Source organism: Quercus lobata, chromosome 2, assembly GCF_001633185.2.
Source record: "Quercus lobata isolate SW786 chromosome 2, ValleyOak3.0 Primary Assembly, whole genome shotgun sequence".
Classification (NCBI taxonomy): domain Eukaryota; kingdom Viridiplantae; phylum Streptophyta; class Magnoliopsida; order Fagales; family Fagaceae; genus Quercus; species Quercus lobata.
Window position 1 is genome coordinate 36,859,166 of NC_044905.1, and position 20,985 is coordinate 36,880,150.

The following is a 20,985-nucleotide window of genomic DNA, read 5'->3' on the forward strand; positions in this document are numbered from 1 at the left end:
AAATCTCTCAATGCCGCTTTTCTAAGTTTGATTCCCAAGAAGGCTAATGCTATCAATATTAAAGACTTTCGCCCTATTAGTCTTGTGAGTAGTCTATATAAACTTTTGTCTAAGGTGTTGGCACATAGACTTCAAAGAGTTCTAGATAAACTCATTTTCTGATTTTCAAAATTCTTTTGTTGGAGGGAGACAAATTCTTGATTTAGTTTTGATTGCAAATGAATGCTAAGACAGTAGAATGAAGAGTGGTGTCCGGGGTGTGATTGTTAAGTTGGATATTGAGAAAACTTACGATCATGTGAACTGGAATGCCTTATTTTATCTTATGGAGAGGATGGGTTTGGGAGCAAAGTGGGGGAGATGGATGAAGGCATGTATTACTACAGTTTGGTTTTCTGTTCTTTTTAATGGTTCCCTTGCCAACTTTTTTTGGTAGTTCTCGTAGTCTCCGTCAAGGGAATCCCTTGTCTCCACTCTTTTTCCTTTTGGTTATGGAGGTGTTGAGCAGGTTGTTGAAGAGAACGGAAGAGGGCGGTTTTCTTCGTGGTTTTCAAGCGGGAAGAGTGCAAGGGGGTATAAATATTCCTTACCTTCTTTTTGCTGATGACACTATCTTTATTTTGTGATGCTTCTAGGGAACAACTTTTATACATACGGACGGTGTTGATTTTCTCTAAAGCTATTACAAGCTTGAAAGTCAATGTTGGGAAGAGTGAGATTGTTCCAATAGGTGAGTTAAGGAATCTGAATGTTTTGGCTCATGTTTTATGTTGTAAGGTGCGTAGCTTGCCTGTGATTTATTTGGGTATGCCTCTTGGGGCCCATTATAAGGATTCATCGATTTGGAATCCTATTATAGAGAAGATGAAGAGGAGACTGTCAGGTCGGAAACGTCTTTATTTGTCAAAGGGCGATAGACTTAATCTTTTAAAAAGTACTCTATTGAGCATTCCTACCTATTTTCTATCCTTGTTCACTATCCCTCAAGTTATGGCTGGTAGATTAGAAATGATTTAGAGGAATTTTCTTTGGGAGGCTTCTGAGAAAGTTTCAAATATCCTTTAGTGGCTTGGGAAGATGTTTGTATGCCGGTGGAGGTAGGTGGGTTAGGAATCCGAAGGATTGGGTTGTTTAACCAAGCTTTGCTTGGAAAGTGGTTGTGGTGCTTTGGGAAGGAAAGTAACCAATTATGGCTTTAAGATATAGCAACGAAATATAGAGTGACTAGAGGAGGTTAGTGTACTAGAGGTGTAAGAAGATCTCATGGGTGTGAGATGTAGAAGGGTATTAGCACAGGTGCAGCGAGATTTTTTGGACAGATAGTGTATGATGTAGGGGAGGGCCACCGGATTCGTTTTTCGCATGACTCATGCAGTGGACATACACCTCTACAAAATCTTTACCCAAATCTGAATGCTTATTCTCGATCCAAAGAAGCTTGGATTTTTTACTTGATTTTTTGTGCCTCCGAAGGGGGAGAAAGGAGTTGGAATTTACAATTCCGAAGAGTTCCTCGTGATTGGGAGTTGGAGGCCATTGATTCTTTTTTTGAGCTTCTTTACTCCTGTATGCCGAGAGGTGAGGGGGAGGATAAGCTATCTTGGAAGTTGACTCTAAATGGTGTGCTTGATGTGTGCTCCTTTTATAATTGGTTGTTTGGTAATCTTACTATTGTTTTTCCTTAGAAAAGCATTTGGTGTGTAAAGGTGCCTAAAAGGTTGTCATTCTTTTTATGGACAGCAATCAAGGATGGGATATTTACCATTGATAATCTTGTTAAGAGAGGTCAGTCCCTTGTTAATTGGTGTTGCATGTGTCAGAGTGGTGTGATGGGGAAACTGTGGAGCATCTCTTACTTCACTATAAGTTGGCTTATGCTTTATGGTGAGAAGTTTGTCATGTGTTTGGAGTCCATTGGGTAATGCTGAAGACAGTTGTATCTTTTTTTTTTTTTTTTTTTGCTTGGGACAATTGGTTTGGGAAGCACCTGTCAACTATCTAGAATATGATAACAAGTTGCCTACTGTGGTTAGTTTGGCAGGAACTTAGTATCATTGAAGATAATGAGAGATCTTTAGATCTTTTAAAACATCTTCTTTTTGGTACTTTATTTCAATGGGCTCGTATTTGGGGTCTTACACAATGTATTCAATTTCTGCTTTCTACAATCTGTTAGCTATTAGCTTTAGCTCTTGAGCTTTTTGTATTATCTTCATGTCCAAAGTGTTCATCATCATGAACACGATGTTCATTTTTTCAATAAAAGTTCTATTACCTAAATAAAAAATAAAAAGCATAATGACGACAAAATATTCTAAATGAATATACCTCTTGCCGTGCCAAATGATCCAAGTCATTTGAAGAGCATGGCCATAGATCCATGAAAGTATAACGTGATACAACATCTTGCAATGATCCCTCTAAAGCTGACGGTCCCTCTTCCCCTGTTCTAGAAAGAGCTTCTTTCCTTCTTTGTTCAACCTATATGATGTTAAACAGTCAACAAATATTTAGTCAGTGAAATTCAATGACGCTCACAATTCAGAAAGATATCCAAAGAATCACTTAACACTTACCTGCACACTCTACCTTCAACATTAGAAGCTTACAAACCATTAAAATTACAGAAAAAGAACCAATACTTAGGCTTTTTAGAAAAGAATGCAAAATAAAACTATGGCATGTGATCATTTTTCTTCACTGGGTTACAATGACAAAATGGTCTCCAATAAAGCATGCAAGCCTAAATCAAAGAAACTACAGAAAAATATAATGCAAACAACATATATTAGAAGCCAAAGTTTCCAAAATTATTATATTTTTAAAGGAAAAAAACACTTTCTAATAACATACCATCACACTTACAATCACTAGCAAAGAGAAATAATTTAGTTCCTATTTCATTATAAGTTAAAACTATTCAATATACTGTCAAGATAAAGAACATATCTTCTCATGTTTGTGGCTGTAGGAGATTACGGCTGGAAAATTCTTTCAACAATATTATCCTGCAATGATGCTCTCAATTCTAATTTCTGAAATTTGAATTAATAAATGAAATTCCATGAAGTATATTCTGGCTGGAAGAGTATACTTTGGTCTAGGTTATCAGAAGTGTAACAATAAAATCAAACAGATGAATCTCCAAATTTAATGCGCATTGCTCCAACAGAATTTAAGATTAGACACTGGTTCCAACCTCAACTTAAGTAGCACAAAACTAAAAAAGAACTGCAGTCAATTAAAATATGTTATAGCACCTTCCTGTACCTAATAATGAATAACAAACCCATGCAAAAACATTTGTTTAAATAATTCCTAAAGATTAAAGTGCAAAACAGTTGACATGGTTTTGTTATTATTAATAATAACAAAAAAAATGATGGTAATGACTAATGACGATAATAATAATAATAATAATAATAATAACAAATACATAAAATACAAGTATAGAAACTCTCGACTCCAAAGGAAATGAAAGAGTATGATGCATAGAAGAGGACAAGAATATTCATCTTCATGAAAATTTAAATTTAGTAACAACTACCTTCAACATGCTAGCCAGATCTCCATAAGTTTGCTCAAAATGGGTGAATCGTTTCCAGACCTGCAAATGAGTATACACAAAAACCACATAAAATCTCTCAAGCAATGAAAAGATTGGATATGAACAAGATGATGCCTTGAAGCAAATAAATATAAAATGAGTAAGTGGTAGAATATAGCAGAATACAAAATATATATAAGAACTCCCATAGTCTTATAAGGTTTCAAACATTCAATCATAAGCCCCAAAATAATTTAGAACACCTTTAAACAAATTTACAGCATTTATTTTTTTTGGCTGAATTTGCATTTAAATACATCAACACAATGCGTTTTTGCTACAATGAACACATCATACATACATTATGCTTTGAGATTCCCATCATTATTTTTTTTTTTTGGTTAATACTTTCAAACATTGCAGTTATTAAAATCAAATATATAGAGCAAGAGAGAGATTTTAAGGAAGAGAAAATTTCACATCAAGAATTAATATGAGGACTATTTGAAAGGAATCAAAGGCATTGGTAAGTTTGGGGTAGTTATCATTTTGGTTCTTAAAATTTCAATTTTCAATTTCATCCTCAAAATTTGTATTTGTTGTCAACGTGATAATTCCATCCCATGCCATTAAAATATTTCCGTTAAACGCTTCAAAAACAGCATAGTTTTTGTCTATTTTTAATACTGGGAAAAAATACTAAATTTTTTTCTAATAAAAAATAGGATTTAAGATTTTTTTTCTATTACAAAATCAAATCTAACTCTCTCTCTCTCTCTCTCTCTCTCTCCTCCCCTTCATCCCTTACCACCAGCATCTTCTTTTCTTCAATACCTCTCTCCTCTCTTTTTCCCTTTTTCCGCCAGCCCAATTTCCTTTGCTCTTGCCACAATCTCCTTCCTCAACTTTGAGGAGTTTGGTTCGCAGCTACAATTCAGTGACAGCACTAATGGGTTAAAGAGGCTTTGAGGACTTTCATTATGCACTTGGTTTGAATTTCACCTTTTCTTTTTGTTTCTAATCTGGGTTCTGTGTAATGACTCAGAATGGAAGAATCAGTCACTGTTTTAATGGGTTTTTTTATAGTAATTTTCAATTCTGGGGTCAATTTATTTTATGAGTTCTTTTTTCATTTTGCTCTGGGTTTTGTTCATTGAGTTGGACTGCTTGACACTATCATTTTATACACACACATATATATACAAGGAAAAAAAAAGGGACAGACACTAGGTGTGTGTACTTGCCTAATACATATTACATAGAATACAGTAGTGAATCAATAAAATCAACAAAAGACATAGAAGGAATGCCACCTAGGGCATGCATCCAATCAAACAGTGTCTGCAAAATATGCTTTGATGACATAAGCAGGACGCTTGATACCATCAAAGGCTCATTGGTTTCTTTCAAACCAAAGATTCCACATGACACTCATTGTTCCTAGGATCTCAAGATTGAAATTCCACCATAGAGCTGAGAAATCACATATGCATCTAACAACTAAATCAGAAACCAATTTGCACCAACAAAATCACATGTAATTCCACAACACTTCAAAAAATTTTGAGAAGAAGAAGAAGAGCAGCAGCAATGGCGGAGAGAAGACAATAGATCTGGTGGCCAAGGTAGTCAAAGGCAAAAGGCAACATTAAGGAGCCAAAGCCTTCTATCGCCCAAGGCGTGAAAAAATAAAAAGGCACTAGCCCAATTATAGCAAGGCGCCAAATTCTAAATATAATTATTATACATACAGAACTTAAATCATTTGTACCTAATGTACTGAAATATTATAAATTATAATCAAGCTTTTTTTAAAATGTTTTGCATGAAATTAGAACTATTAATTGATTTCAAAATAGGCTTAATATGGTTTAGACTCTAATAACTATTCTAAAAATAGATTTTATAACAAGCTTCTATAAAGAAATTAATCTAACACTAAATCTTAAAACAAGCTTATGTAAATTAATCAATCTAAAAATAGGTTTTATAACAAGCTTTTGTAAATTAATAATCTAATTAATAGGTATTACAACAACCTTCTATAAAAATAAAAATAAATTTAAACCTAACAACAACAACAGAGGCTCTTACCTTAGCACCTTTTTCATGGTTTAAGGTGGTCGCCTTGCTCGCCTAGGCTCTAAAGGCATGCACCTAGCCTTAGAGCCTTAGAGGCGCCTTAGCAGCGCCTCGCCTGGCCCGAGCACCTAGTCAAGTGCCTAGCTCGCCCTTGACTACCATGGAATTGGTGCAAATTCCAGCAACCCAATGCTGTCCAAGGCCATCCTCACCCACCAAACCCACACAAACCAATATTCAAAATCCCGAAAGAAAAACGAAGGGGGCAAAAAGGAAAAAAATAATAATAATGGAAAACCAAGGACATTAGTCAGGTTGGTCACCATTTTGATCTGAAATCTTTCTAAATTATAATCAGTCAAACTTTCCCTGGGTTTTAAATCCCAAGTCATAGTAACTTCTGATTCTCTGTCAGTACCAATATGAAAAACCCGTTACAGAAATACCAAAAACTAGGCTTGAGGGACTCTTTGCCAAAAATCTACCAATACCCAATAAAGAAATTTTGGTTACCTTCATCAGTATTAAAATTTGGGGAAAAAAAAATTAAATGACAATATTTTTAGAGCCTTAACAGCATTCCTACTAACAGTAGTAGATGGAAGGACCATATTAACAATAAATACAAACTTTGTGGACGAACTAGACAAAACTGAGACTTTAAGGACCAAAATTAAATTACCTCACTTAGAGAGTGTAAAATGAGTTTTAGCCTAACTTTTTCAGTCTTTTCAAACTCATTCTGAGAGTCCATAGCCTTTTAACAGTTTTAACTGAAAATTAAATTCCTTTCGCACATTTAGTCCTTTTATTCCTCAAAATATGTACCACCAGTTGTTTGTAGCATTTTCCAATAAAATAAAAAAGATCCAACATGCCAAACACAAAAAGGGTAACGAATAATCAGGCATGTGAAGTTAGTGCCTGTTCAAGATTAAAATGCCTTGTACTGCCACTAAATTTATATTGGACTTCGACTTTGACCATTCAAATATTTAAGCATCTTTCCTCGATGAATTGATATGTTTTCTTCTTATCTCCATAAAATCCTTAAAAAAACTTAAGTACAGGGAACAACATAAGCCATATGTCATATGGTCAAATAAACTTGCTAGAAATAATACAAGAATACATGCATGCTCATGGGTGTGTGTATTGGGGTCTACCTCAACAGATTCCTCTGGTGGCAGTGAACTTAGTGCCCGCTCAAATAAGGCCCGGATATTTCTATCATCATTCAAGCGTGTCAAAAAATCTGCATATCTGTGACATCAAGGACATTATTAATTGATAATTATAAGCTGAATTACCAATAAGACAAAATGATTTTACTAAATGGTAGTAGTGTATCCCATTTGTCCATCATCAAAGCTCTGTAACATGCATAATTTCTGATTACGAGATAGATGAACTCACTCAAGAATGTATACAGGCTCATGCATAAACCGTTTCAATCCTGCTTCAAAAACATTGTGTGCAACCTGCAGGATGCGGAAAAAAAAATGATGGCTTATAAATATTTACTCTTAAGCCAACATAACACAACAGACCATCAGAAAGTACCAAATCTATGTCAATTAGTTTCTGAAACCCAGAAGGTAGGAATCTGTTTAGGTAGGTGCATCCCAGTAAAGAGGGGGGGAGGAGACAAAGGGCAGAGGAAAGCCTTTAATAGCAAATATCATCCCAAACTATTGTAATTCATCTAGCTTTTTCACCACTATATTATTGGAACAAGATAGCTTTCACAATGTCTAGTCAACACCAACATACAAGTTACAACAATCAGTAGGCAGAAAAGTGGCCATTTTTTTCAATTCAGAGTGTGTGGATACACTTACTGTAGAAAAGAAGGGGATTTTTTCTTTTTATGGTGTGGGACCCACCAAAATAAGCTCAAAAAGGCCAAAAAGCTGGCTTTTTTGGGCTTTCCAAACACACACCAATATACCCATTCCATTCCAAACTGTTAGTCCTTTACTCCATTTTAGCATGTCCTAAAATGGAGTCCTATTTGAAAAGTCGATAAATAAATTTCCTAACTTACCATTTACTTTATTTAAAAAGTCAATACTCCCCTTCACCAGAATTTAAATTAAGGAGGGTGGTTTTGGGAACTTGTATCTTTTTATTAAAGATAATGCATTAAATGAGGCTCCAAAGTTGGGTTTCCTAAACAGGACTAACAACAAGGGATGGAGGGAGTATAGAAATAATCATGATAAGTAATGCAGTGCTTTTGTAGAAGACATAACCCACCATATCACTATGGAGTACCATTTTATAGATAGAGTAACACTCTATACATGAAGATTAAAACTAAAAAAGAAAAAAGGACCTTTGGATCTTTGTCAAGACAAAAGGCCATCATTGCATAAGCGACATAAACATGGTACGTGCAGTTTGGGGATTTTCGAGCATCTAAAAAGTACTTGCGAGCTGCTTCAACACCCTCAGTTCTCCTTAAAAAGCGAATAAACTGCAGCATGAAAAACAAAAATGATATCCATCATGGAAAAAGTATATTGACAAGCTGTGGAATATGCATGTCATCAAATATCTAAATTTTAATGTGACACCATTTAATATTATGCTTTGAGAGTAATGTGAGCAAACACAGACTGATATATTCAGGATTGCCAACAGTACCTAGTAGAGATTTAGCATCTGCTGTCATCCATGGTATATATTTATGCTTGCATAAATGATAACAGTGGATTCACCACTTTTCTATGCCATTCATTGGCAACCAAAATCAAAATTTCTAAACGCAACACTGACATACATGCAGGAACAAGCATGTACAAACAAAAACTTTGCATATTTGACCCAATTTAGACTAAACTATCATGAAATGTCCAAAGCCTTGGCTTGGACTGACCCTTAGTGCAGAACTAGGCTATGGACCTTAAAGAATTTGTAGTTGGAAGTTCCTACTTACCAGAATGCAGACTCACTCCATGACTTTCAGAATTAAATATCATGAGACTTCCATAGATTCTATTTTTCATTTAGTCTAAACCTCTCTCATTGAGACATGCGAGAGAAACATTTCCATCTCTCATTACAACTGTCGAACATACAACTTACTCTAAAGAAAAAAAAATGTCTACTAAACAATTCAAAGTTACTTACTTGTATATGAGCAAGTGCTGTTGTGTTAACCCCATCCCCTAGAAGGCTTTCATATATTTTCTTTGCAGACTACAATAAAGCAGAAGCAAAGTTCAAATACTAAGACCCTAAGACCCAAGGACTTAAGCATGTAGAAAACATGTCAGGTCCTACTTACCTGAATTGCTCCACGAGATTCCTCCAGCTCTGCGTAGGCATACCTCAGCATTTCTGAGTCTGACCATACATATTAAGGAAGAAAAAGCCAATGAGAAAAATAAAAAGGAGCAAAAGAAAGCAAGAAATGATACAGGCCATGCCAGATACAAAGTAAAGGCAAAAAAGCTGCCCTAAAATCAAGATTCACATCAAACTACTAGACACCTATTTGATAAGAGTCCAGCCATGTACAGCAAGATAAGAAGAGACGGCCATGAGAGTTACTAAAGAATAATTATAAATCTTTTTTTATAAGTAACAGAATAATCATAAATCTTATTTAAGTGAAGGACACAAAAATAAGCAAATTACCAGGAAGAGCCTTCAAAGCTCGCTGAAATACTTTGACTGCAGCATCTATTGAACCAGTTTTTGCATGCCATGTAGCATAGTCATACCATATATCAGGATAATGGTATAGATACATCAGACACTGGAATTCCAGCACAATGCAATGAGCAAATATAACAAAACTGAATGAACAAAGAGTAGTGAAGGCAATAACACATTTAAGGAAAACAAAAACTAAGAGGTTCCTTTTGGAACCCGCACAAATCAAGAGAGGTAATCAAACACTATGTGCCGTATGAGTGGTCCAATCATAGATCACATCTCATTGATTCTTCTTTTTTTCTATAAGTAGTAAGCATTTTTTTTTTTTTTTGAAATAGAGGAGGTACTTCATGCACCTTGAATGAGTGCACAATGTACTCCTAAAGAATTACATAATCATTATCTTATACAAAAGGAAAGGGAATCAACAAAATCAACAATAGAGATTGCAACACTTGATGGCTCTCATAGATCTAGGACAACTTTGAAAGTGCAATATAATTTGGCAACCGGCAAGTATCGTACCCTATGTTTGGTTAGAGGGAGATGGGGGGAATAGGAGAGGAGGGGAGAAGAGAAGATGACTAGAATGTGCTAAATTTTAGTATATTCCGACTACCTTTCCCTCTAGCCTCCTGACTCTCCTCTACTCTCCGTCCATTTCAAACATTCCCTTTAAAGAATTAAGCAGATTATGGGATGAGTCCTATTTGGGCCTTCAAGTTATGAAAGATTGATTTTGAATAGAAGAGTATTCTCTCTATCTTGCTTCTTGGCAATTTCTTCGATTCATCACATCTCATTGGTGGCTCTCATAGATCGAGGAAGACTTTGAAAGCTCGATATAATTTAGCAAGCAGCTAGTATCTTAGAAAAGCAAGTTGATTAAACAGCTTTTTTATTATAATTAATAGAAATATATATAAATCAGAAAAGGTGTCACCCAAGTATACTGGGGTAAACAAGGTAACAAAAATTGCATAAATCTAATAAATCAGCAATAGAAAATAAAGAAAGAACCCTCAAGGATGACAGCCAGTCCAATAATGTTTTGGTTAAACAGTTAAAGAATGTTTTGACCTAGAGAACAGATATATTAGTTGCAATTTTTTTTTACTTTTTTTTCCATCTTTTATTTTATTTGACTTTGAAAAAAATGTATCCTCTTTAAAAAGTTTCTTCACATTTTCTCTGTGTCATCCTGAACTACCTCCTAACCAGGAAAAAAAAATTGAGGATACTCAGTTACATCAGAATGTAAAGCAAAATTGTAAAACTGCATATGAAATTGGTACCTATTGTAGACATATTTACAATTTTCTTTTCCTTTTACTTATTCTTTCTGAGATCCAGAATAAGTTATAACAACACACGCACATAATCTTATGAAAGATTGACTTTGAAAAATATAGCATTCTCTTAAAATTGTTTCTTCAAACTTTCTCTCAGTCATCCTGAACTACCTCCCAACCAGGGAAAAAATTAAGGATTCTCAGTTACTTCAGAATGTAAAGAAAAATTGTGAAACTACTTATGAAATTAGGTACCTTTCGTAGACATATTTATTATTTCTTTTCCTTTTACTTGTTCTTTCTGAGATCCAGAATAAGTTGTAACAACACACACACACATATATATATGAGAGAGAGATACATGTGTACTAATTTTCAGCTACCCACATTTATCTTAGATGGACCACACGCAATAAGGTATATCATAGATAAAATTGTCATAGAATATAATTCTTTACACAGAATATTCATAGATATTTGTCTCATAACTACATGAGAAGAAAACTACAATTAATATATGAGACTTGTAGACAGATCGCAAGCAACACCTCAGTAACTGCAGTGACTAGCAATGCTCAACAGGTTGCAGTTGACTCAGGTAGCAACATATCCACCACTTACAATAGGTACGTTTAAAAGACTAAAAAGCAAATGACATCTAGGAAAATTACGAAGATTTGAGCATGTAAGGTAGGTAGATTTCCAACAAAGACAGATGCTTCAATTCATATATTATAATGGAGACACTTTATACCGAACAAATTTTTTCCTACCTGTTCATAAGTGAATATAATTCGCTTGTTGGAGGACGCACTGTCTATCCTTTGTGGGTTTCCTCTGGAATGCAACACATAAATAGATCAATATATAAATTTTCCATGAAAGTTCCAGCAAGATCAACATCCATAAAGCAAACAGGAAATTCATGCCACAGCTACAAAATGACAAGTTCTTTAACTTGAATCACATAAATTTCTTTTAACTATTTGTAAATCTCAATTCCACTTCAAAAGTTAACTTATATAGGAAAGAGAGTAAAGAGTAGCCCAGTTTCAGAGATGAAGATCTGCGATATAACACCCAACAGATTGCCATTTAAGACCAATAATCAGTATCTGCCAAAGTGCGTCTTTTCTCTAATGTTTGCCAATTTTTTTGCATTAAAGTTCATGGCAGTAAAATGGTTGAGTATATAGAGACATTTTTTATATATAAAGTTAAGAAAAAAAAATATACAAACTTTCCTTGTCCAGAAGAATAAAGTTTGAAAAACTTGCTGCATTTGATAACTTTGTTACATAATTTCCAAGAACAAAAACTTCCATTTAGTAATTTCAACACCACTAAAAATATGGTATATCTTTCAGAAAAAATTTCTTTTATTTGCAAAATCTGAACCCTCAACAACTTAATTAAAGCCCAAGTGATATAAATCTTCCATTACAACATAGAGAAGTATAAGTGAACGTCTATAATAACAATTATGTCTAAGTTGAAATCTAGATGCATGCTGCTGAAACAAAAGGACATTGTGGCCCTGCTTCTTACTTCTCAAAAGCTAACAGCCGTTTCCATGCCATCCATTGCAGTTCTTCCTGTAAATAAAAACGAATTATAAATTTCCATAACAAATATAACTGAAAACATAACATGTTATATGGAATAAAAACTTCTAATATGCCAATGAGATGCAGATAACCTGTTATATGGAATAAAAACTTCTTATCTGAAAATGAGATGCAGAGAACCTGTTATATGGAATAAAAACTTATCATCTACAAATGAGATGAGGTTATAAAGGGCTTCATTTCCATTCAAATGATACTATAAATCAAGTAAACATGTATCATGGGCTTGGAACACAGCTAAAAGTGGTGCAATTTGTTTCAATTTCCGCAAACCAATGCAGGCATGTTTGCCTCTCTCTTTTTTTCTTTTTTTTTACTTATGAATAAGAACAGGCACATTGACCTCTTCCTTAAGACTGAAAAGCATATAAACATCTTGCCTTAGAATATCGAGGCAAATCCTTGCAGCATGTTTTCTTAGACACTTGTACAAACAAGTCAAGCAAAAATTCAAAGACAAGATAGCTTGTTGAAGAAAAGAAAAGTTCGGTTTCAGATTGTTTGCTTCCTTTGAAAATCAAGGGCCGCACATGCACCCTTATTGTGTATGAATAACAAAAACCAACCACTACTAAAACCATCTGTGGGTTAACAATTATAAATTGCAGCATACGAAGCAGAAATTTGCCTTGTAAGAACCAGATGGTGGTACAGCAAGCATATTCCAGTCAATTTCATCAACATATTTTTTCCGCTCTCTGTAGACAGCCCTGGCACTATTATATTTCGGTTGATATTCAGACAACAGTCCTTTGGCCTGCATAATACTATATCATCAGGTGCCAATTTTTAGAAAAATATCCCCTTCTAGATTGTAAAATACACATGCATAACATATGAATAACTACATACATAATACCAACTAGTTCAAGTTAAAATAGCAATCCAGAAATAGTTACCAGTTGGCGGCTAACAGAATTTTCAAAGTTCTCATAGTCCTTCCAAAGTTGTTCAATGTGATGAGTAGGCGTGATGATAGCTTTTTGGTATACTTTCCTAACAGCAGTCATCCTTTGGGACTCTTCCTGAGTGTTTTGAGCCTGCATGATTGATGCCAGACAACATCAAATGAAGATAAAAGGGGGAAATTGAGCAAAGGGAAAAAGGAAAACCCTAGGAATTAGCACCTAGGGGTTTGCTTGGAATGTGCACCAAGCAAAGAAAATTTAGGCATCAGTACCTAAGTGCGTTTGGCATCAGCACCAAACAAAGGGGAAACACATTCTCAACTCATAAATTTTTATTCAAATTCTAATATCCTTCACCCATACAAGAGCATTAGTTAAATAGGGTTTCAAGGATTACACTATGGAAATATCCAATTAAATTCCATTAAACCGTTAATATTAAAAAACCCAAATTCAAAACCAAAAATAATTTCAAATTAAAAAAATAAAATCTTAAATGATTTTGGTGCTCCTTGCATCAATGATCATCTCATTTTCAATATGGAAATGACACTAAAAACAACAAATCTATTAATTGAATAGCATTACTGGTTCATTCTACCCATAGTGCAATCATACAATGAGGAAAAGAGAAAGGGAGAAGCCAACAAACCGGCAATGTCTTTAAGAAGGTGATGTATTCCATCCAGACAGGCCCAGATGCTATATCTGCTCCTGAAAACACATGCATTGAGTATAAGAACAATCTGATCGCTCAATATTAGTAATGTAGTTTAGTCTTTTCAGTAGATGAATCCATCTTAATTACATACTTCTACTTGTATAATAAGTTTTGTTTTTTCTTTTTCTTTTTTTGAGATGGTACAAGAACTAGTATGGTTGATTAACTAAATAAATCCCTCACTTACTCCTGCATGTACGCAAACAAGAAGGATATTCCACCTATATACAGCTTGTCAACTCCTCCCCCCCCCCCCTTCTTGCTGGTCTTTTGCGATTACAACCTATCTCCATAAGTGCATGAGACTGACAGAAGATTAACTTAATCTTTCTTCTAGTTTAAAGGTTTCTCATTTGCCTTTTAATGACGTTGTTTTCCAAAAAGAACCTTTTGAAAAAGAATACATCACTGCAATTTAATCTCAGAGTTCAGTCTAGACAAAACTATTTTCTAAGAGATGGGTTGTAATTTGTCAATATCTTTTTCCTCTCCATAATTTTCTCTAACTATAAGGACACTCTTTTTAAACATTACATTTCACTTTTAGTCCAGTCTGGTAGACATCAAATGCCCCAACAATTTTATAAGCGATGCAATTTGACTATCAAAACATTGGTTGAATCTCTCTTCCTGCATGATTACTTGAACAATTTTGCACAGCTTAAAATCTAGAAAATCTCAAAATGCTGAATAAGTATTCAAGATAATTTGGAGCATTCATTGACCAAAGTTGAACTCTGCAACACAAGTGAGAAGCATAACTGTGCTCATGGCTGCATTGGACAATATAGCCTTGATAAAAGTAGAATCAAGACAAATATTAGAAGTCTTAAACCTTACCTTACAGACTCATGTATTAGCAACAGAACACAATTTCTTACTTAAACAGAACTTTTCCCTTGATCCAACACAATTCTCAAAACAGAAGAAATCACCAAGACAACTTTTATTCTCAGAACCCCACACTAGCATAATCACCAATTTCCCCAAGAATATATTGAACCATTGCATACAGACTCCTTATAAGCACACTAAATTTTGAGGAAATAAAAGTTCCACACATAATTATATAAAATTTCGAGACACTTCTGTTGCTCTATAAATGAGAAACGGGAGACTCAAAGAATTAACACATACTTCCTTCTATATCTTTTCACCTCAAATGGGTTTTAGGAAATATAACTTACACTCCTACCTGTATTCCGCAAAGTCAAATAATCAAAACCACTATCATAAATTCAGATTGCCATGGGATGTCAATACCTTTGATTAAGATCTACCAACAATCTAAGGCAAGTTTCTTCGGGATACACTTGAGTATTCTTTAGATACTTTATGTGAAGATGGTTTTCTCGTTTTATGGGATGTATTGACCTTTGATCAAGAAATTCATATTGCCACGTGATCGTCACTCCATTTGTTTCAATGGAAAACCTTATGTGAAGATATTTTTCCACGTTTCCTTTGTTTGGTAGCGTAAAAGAAAACAGAACAAAGGAAAACTATCTTTGATCAATGGAAAACTTTATTGAAAATATGACTTATTTTTAGAGGTTTTTTTCCAATAAAAGTTTTTGGAAAACAACTCTATCTTTTTTTTGATAAGTAAAAAATAAAAATAAAAAAGAGAGTTTTGTTTTCCAAAAACTTTTATCGGAAAAAAAAAACCTCTAAAAATAAGTCATATCAAAGGAGTAAAGGTTCACATTTTCAAGGTCGCTACTCGCTACCAAACACAGGAAAATGAGATAATTTTCTAGAAAATATTTTTTGAAAAATAACTCATTTTCCAAAAAATGTTAATGTCAAAACAAACAGAGCAAAATACTACTACCAACAGAACAAAAATTTTTGCAATTTTCCAAAAAAATTAACAAGTATGAATAAAATGCTACATTAACAAACATCTTAAAGGGCTTAAGAGAGATAACGCACCAAGATAGCTGAGCATAAAATCAAAAGCTTTTCTAGTCTCTTCTTGACCCTCTATCCCCTTCTTCTCATTGACCTTTCTAATGAAACGAATGTAGCACCGCCTACAAGACCGATAAGCAAACAATGAAACACTTCAAACCAATACCAGGAGGAGAGAGAGAGATTTCTAACTAAATAGACAATATAAGATAAGACAAGAAAAACAATTAAATCTTCTCAGCTTAGACAAAACCATGTTTTACATTGAGTATAAATGATTCTTCATTTGAAGAAGCTGTCTCCTCAGGGTTGTAAAGGAATTCAAAGATAAGGCGAGTAATGTGAGTTTGCAAACTAGTTTTACTTTTTAACAGAATTAATTGACATCATCACTATAAAAATGTATGATCTTTGGCTATATTAGCAACCATCATTGTCAGAAGATGCAGAGCTGGGCAAGACATCAATATTATGGTTTGTTACACAATATAGTTAAAATCATTTCTTTACTTATTCCAGGCTTTGTCATGTCTTTTGTGGATATATTTTTTTTTCCAGTGACTACTTACATAAATCTTGATCTTGTTTATTTACTTTTTTGATAAATAGTGAAACTTTATTGATACCAAAAAACAGTCACCTACATATACAGGATGTATACAACTGGGGAAAAACAATCAAGCACACAAATTACAATTATCAATTAAATCAAAAACCAAACATAAAGAATAACAATCCACAAGCACGCAAATTACAATGATCAATAAAACCTTGATCTTTTTGTGTTCTTAATACCTCTCAATGTGAAATTCAAAGTCAGGAATCATGAATTGACAAAGAAAACCTTAGGTAGAATTTATTTGAGAAAGTAAAGAAAGCTGAAGAAATCAGTATATATATCCTTCCTGAGATATATAACAAGATTAGATATGAGCTGAACTGCCCAGCAACTTAAAATAACATCATGAGCAAGAAGTAATCTTTTCTATTAATATAAAATCAATACTTATCATTAAAAAAAATAAAAAATAAATAAAAACTTAAAATAGAGAGGAAGCAATGTTGGATGTCAACAGCATGGTGGAGTTAAGGAGAGCGGAAATTACGCAAGACTGCAAAATTGGAGGTGGCCATTACAAGATTCTAAAATAAAGCATAATAATTTTCATAAAAATATTAACCTTTAAAGAACCAAAAATCATAATCCTCATTTATCATAACATATAACTGAACATCTTTTTTTATAATTAACAAATATCTAAAAATCTGCACCAATTCAATTCGTCAACCAGTGCCATATGAATGTAAAATAGGTAACATACCAGAGAGGTATTTGAAGGCAGTTTAATAAACAACGGCTAAATAGCTGTTTTGTAGCATCATCATTATTCACAGCCATGTGTGCCTCAACATATTGTTTCCAATATTTTGCCTGGAGATAAAGAGTTGATAACTTCAGCAATCTTTTTTTTTTTTTTTTTTTGAACAGTTAATAAATTAAGCAATCTATCATCTATGCCACCAAACTTCTCCAAACAGGATAAAGACCTATTTCCAATATATGGATGAGACAATCAAATTTAATATGGATAAAGTCACTTGATCAGGCTGCAGACCTTGGAGTTCAAGAGTCAACAAATTGTCAATTTAAAAATTAATTGGAAATTTTAATATGACATGTCTACTACTACACGTGCTCTCCATAATAAGAGTCTAATAGCCTACAAGATAAGTGTGTTGTAATGTCATCTAAATTAGTACAGCCTTTACAGTAACTTTGGGATGAAGTAGCCTTCAACTTGTGCAAGGAAATATTATAAAGCTTATTCGCTCCAAAAATATTACTAGCTAATACACGTTTAACCATGTTAATCTCAGAACTGAAGTTCCTCTAGGTTGAGAGTGAGACTCAATTTCATCCTGCCTCAAACAATGCCATCAAAAACATTTTGTTTAATGGTAAGTTATACATGCAATTAGTGGGTCTTGAACCAACAACCTCATCCTCTACCCGTTTTATAATGTCAGAAGGAGGTACCATTTGAGCTAGAGCTCATTGGCACAGTGATCATAAAAATATTAAATAACTAAAATCATAAGCCAACCTATAACAATAAGTGACATTACTATATGAAGAATTATACGAAGCACATCAAGCGCCAAAACAAGATTGAAAGGGAACTGTCATCTGCTAAATAAATTCTTTGAGAAGCCTCAAAGCAACTTCTTGGGTTACAATTGATGATGTTTTCAAAGCTCACAAATTCAAACAACCTCTCATCTACTACCACCACGAAATACCAAACATGAAGAAGGGATTCCTTATAAACCTCTTTCATGGCCTTATATTCAACAAAAGAATGATAATTACATCTAATTGCTTATTTTCTTGCTCTTATGTACTCTTCTTCTCTAATTTCTCTCCCCCTATATCTCAATTGGCTTCCTCCTACCTCCTTTATTGGAACCATGCAAGTCCTCAACAACCAGCTAGTTGGAAAATTATTAGCTCAAGAAATTCAGCATTATGATTATAGTTAGACAGCGCCATCATTGCATCCAAGTCATGATCTTTCCTTATTCTTACCATCTAGTTGTAGACTCTCCTTCATTTTTACAGTAGACTACCCAAATTCTAGCATCTAAGCTTGTTTGGAAGATTCTTTTTACGAGTGGTTTAATTTAAGCATGTAGAACTAGTCTCTAGCATTTTTGCACAACTCAACTGCAATAGCTCATCATCAAAACTTTATCTTCTAAATCTAATATCAAAATATCAGCAACAGCTCATATAATGACCGCTCTCAAAGTCATAAACCTCCTACTAGAAATAGCATGCACTTTAATTCTTATTCCTAAAAAAGCAATTCCTATGCCCAATACCATTTTTAAAACTAGCTAAATCATGCATGATGACACTCTTGAAATACAAGCTACCCACTGCATAACAGAAAATACAAAGAAAAATGAAGGCTGAAAATAAAATAAAAATAGAAAAGATGACCATGATCTATGGAAGTCCATACAATGTCCTCAGAGACGCATTTACAGTTCAGCAAAATCATATCAGTCCAAACATTGTAATAAAAAAATTGACCAAAATACACTCTTGGTCCCTAAACTTTAGCTCATGAGCAATTTTAGTCCCTAAAGTTTAAAGTAATCACAAAAAAAAAAAAAAAAAAAAAAAAAAAAAAAAAAAAAAAACCTTAAAAGAGAACGATTTTAGTCCCTAAATAACTTGAAGTGATCACTTTTAGTCCCTAAATTACTTAAAGTGATCGATTTTAATCCCTAAATAACTTAAATGATCAATTTTAATCCCTACATAACTTAAAGTGATTGATTTTAATCCCTAAATAACTTAAATGATCAATTTTAATCCCTACATAACTTAAAGTGATCGCTTTTAGTCCCTAAATTACTTAAAGTGATTGATTTTAGCCCCCAAATAACTCATATTCAGTGATGATGTATCAATTATTAGTTTGGCCATGTCATCTAGATAACTAAATGAGATCATTTTAAACTCAGTAACTATAATCACTCGTGTTAAAGTTTGGGGACCAGAATTTTTTTTTTTTTTTTGATAGGTAATTGAAGTGAGATATTAATATTATTATACAAAAAGAAGGGTGATAGAGGAACTCACAGCGGTGGGAAACAGTGTTAGAAGTTGCTCGTATAACGGCGCCGCCTCGGTAATAGGCAAATGCTAAAGACAGACAGAGAGACACACACACACATAAACAAATTATGCAAAATTCAAAAAGCCCTCATCAAAAATCAAAAGGGTATACCTGAGCCTCATTGGCAAGAATTTCTGCGGCTTCAATGTTGTACTTATCATCGACAATTACGTTGTCGGAGTCCATTGGTTTGTCCTGAAAAGAAAACCCCAATTTACATAAAATTATGGTAAAAGATGAAACCGAAAAACACAGTGACAGAGGCATATATATAATAAATAATAATTGAAGATTCAAAAAAAAAAGAGAGTACCGTGGTGGTGGAAGACATTATTTGATTTGATAAATTTGAAAGACACGACACTTGCTAAAACCTCCGTGAACCGAAACTTTCGGTCACCGGAACACTGCTTGCTTGTCAGTGCGCCGGTTTGCTGGATAAAGTTTATTTCTTTTCTATTTTGAATTACGTTAACACAACCTAATTAATAAGGGAGCTTCTGGCTTCTGTCGGTCTTGTGACTCACTCATGTGGTACTGGTATCTCTTTTTTTTTCTTTTTTCTTTTTTTGATGAACTCACTCATGTGGTATCACTTTTTCAAAATCAATTTTTTCAGTAAGCTATATATATTTTATAATAAAAAAAAGTAAGCTATATATATATATATATATATATATAGGGTTTTAGAAAAAGATATCAGAAAGGGTGTAGGAGTTTTTTTTTTTCCTTTCTAGAAAGATAAAAAGTAGTGTCAGCAATTTATAATCACAATCTATAACTACAAAGGTTAGATTCTTCTGTAGTTATACCCTGATTAAGTAATGTACTATAAAGTTTATTTAAAATATTAGTATTACTATTTTCGTATGTGTTCTAATAAGTATCCATTTGACAAAAATTATTTTTGCCAACTTATTTTACTATTCAATTTATTGTTACTACTATTCATGGGTCCAACTATACCTTTTGGTACTATTTATGGGTTTTGCTATATTACTTCAACTAATTTTTACCTTTATCTACAATACTTCTAACAACAAATTTTCAGTTTCAATAAAATAAACGAATCTCAAATGGACCCTAAAGATTTCTGTTTACTCCCAAAAAAAAAAAAGGGACAAAAATTCATAGTTTTTTTTTTCAAAAAATATTCAAATTTCCCTTGTAATTAAAATCCGATAGGTTATAAAAAAAAATATCTGATAGGCTATAGCAATTTATTAACTCCTATAGTGTTTTTTATTTTTAAGGGGGAACTTCTATTTTGGCCAATTTAGTACATAATTTTTGGTATTGTAACATTAACTTTATCTACAATACTTCTAGCAACAAATTTTCAGTTTCAATAAAATAAACGAATCTCAATGGACCCTAAAGATTTCTGTTTACTCCAAAAAAAAAAAAAAGGGACAAAAATTCATAGTTTTTTTTTTTCAAAAAATATTCAAATTTCCCTTGTAATTAAAATCCGATAGGTTATCAAAAAAAATATCTGATAGGCTATAGCAATTTATTAACTCCTATAGTGTTTTTTA

The 20,985-nt window shown here is 33.4% G+C and overlaps 1 protein-coding gene across 1 annotated transcript in view; it reads right to left on the reverse strand.

Annotated features, from left to right (window-relative positions):
• The window catches only part of LOC115975490 (cleavage stimulation factor subunit 77-like), a 32,097-nt gene extending 12,072 nt beyond the window's left edge, over positions 1-20,025 (reverse strand). The window contains exons 1-18 of the mRNA XM_031096276.1: positions 19,761-20,025; positions 19,559-19,642; positions 19,411-19,473; positions 17,081-17,190; positions 15,780-15,880; positions 13,776-13,837; positions 13,115-13,255; positions 12,844-12,972; positions 12,136-12,182; positions 11,361-11,424; positions 9,275-9,395; positions 8,922-8,980; positions 8,765-8,833; positions 7,968-8,108; positions 7,046-7,110; positions 6,796-6,892; positions 3,548-3,607; positions 2,329-2,481 (exon numbers count right to left, since the gene is read on the reverse strand). Of these exons, the coding sequence (XP_030952136.1) occupies positions 2,329-2,481; positions 3,548-3,607; positions 6,796-6,892; positions 7,046-7,110; positions 7,968-8,108; positions 8,765-8,833; positions 8,922-8,980; positions 9,275-9,395; positions 11,361-11,424; positions 12,136-12,182; positions 12,844-12,972; positions 13,115-13,255; positions 13,776-13,837; positions 15,780-15,880; positions 17,081-17,190; positions 19,411-19,473; positions 19,559-19,642; positions 19,761-19,778 (1,584 nt within the window). The 5' untranslated portion in view covers positions 19,779-20,025. The remainder of the gene's footprint in view (positions 1-2,328; positions 2,482-3,547; positions 3,608-6,795; positions 6,893-7,045; positions 7,111-7,967; positions 8,109-8,764; positions 8,834-8,921; positions 8,981-9,274; positions 9,396-11,360; positions 11,425-12,135; positions 12,183-12,843; positions 12,973-13,114; positions 13,256-13,775; positions 13,838-15,779; positions 15,881-17,080; positions 17,191-19,410; positions 19,474-19,558; positions 19,643-19,760) is intronic.
• Positions 20,026-20,985: the final 960 nt, after the last annotated feature.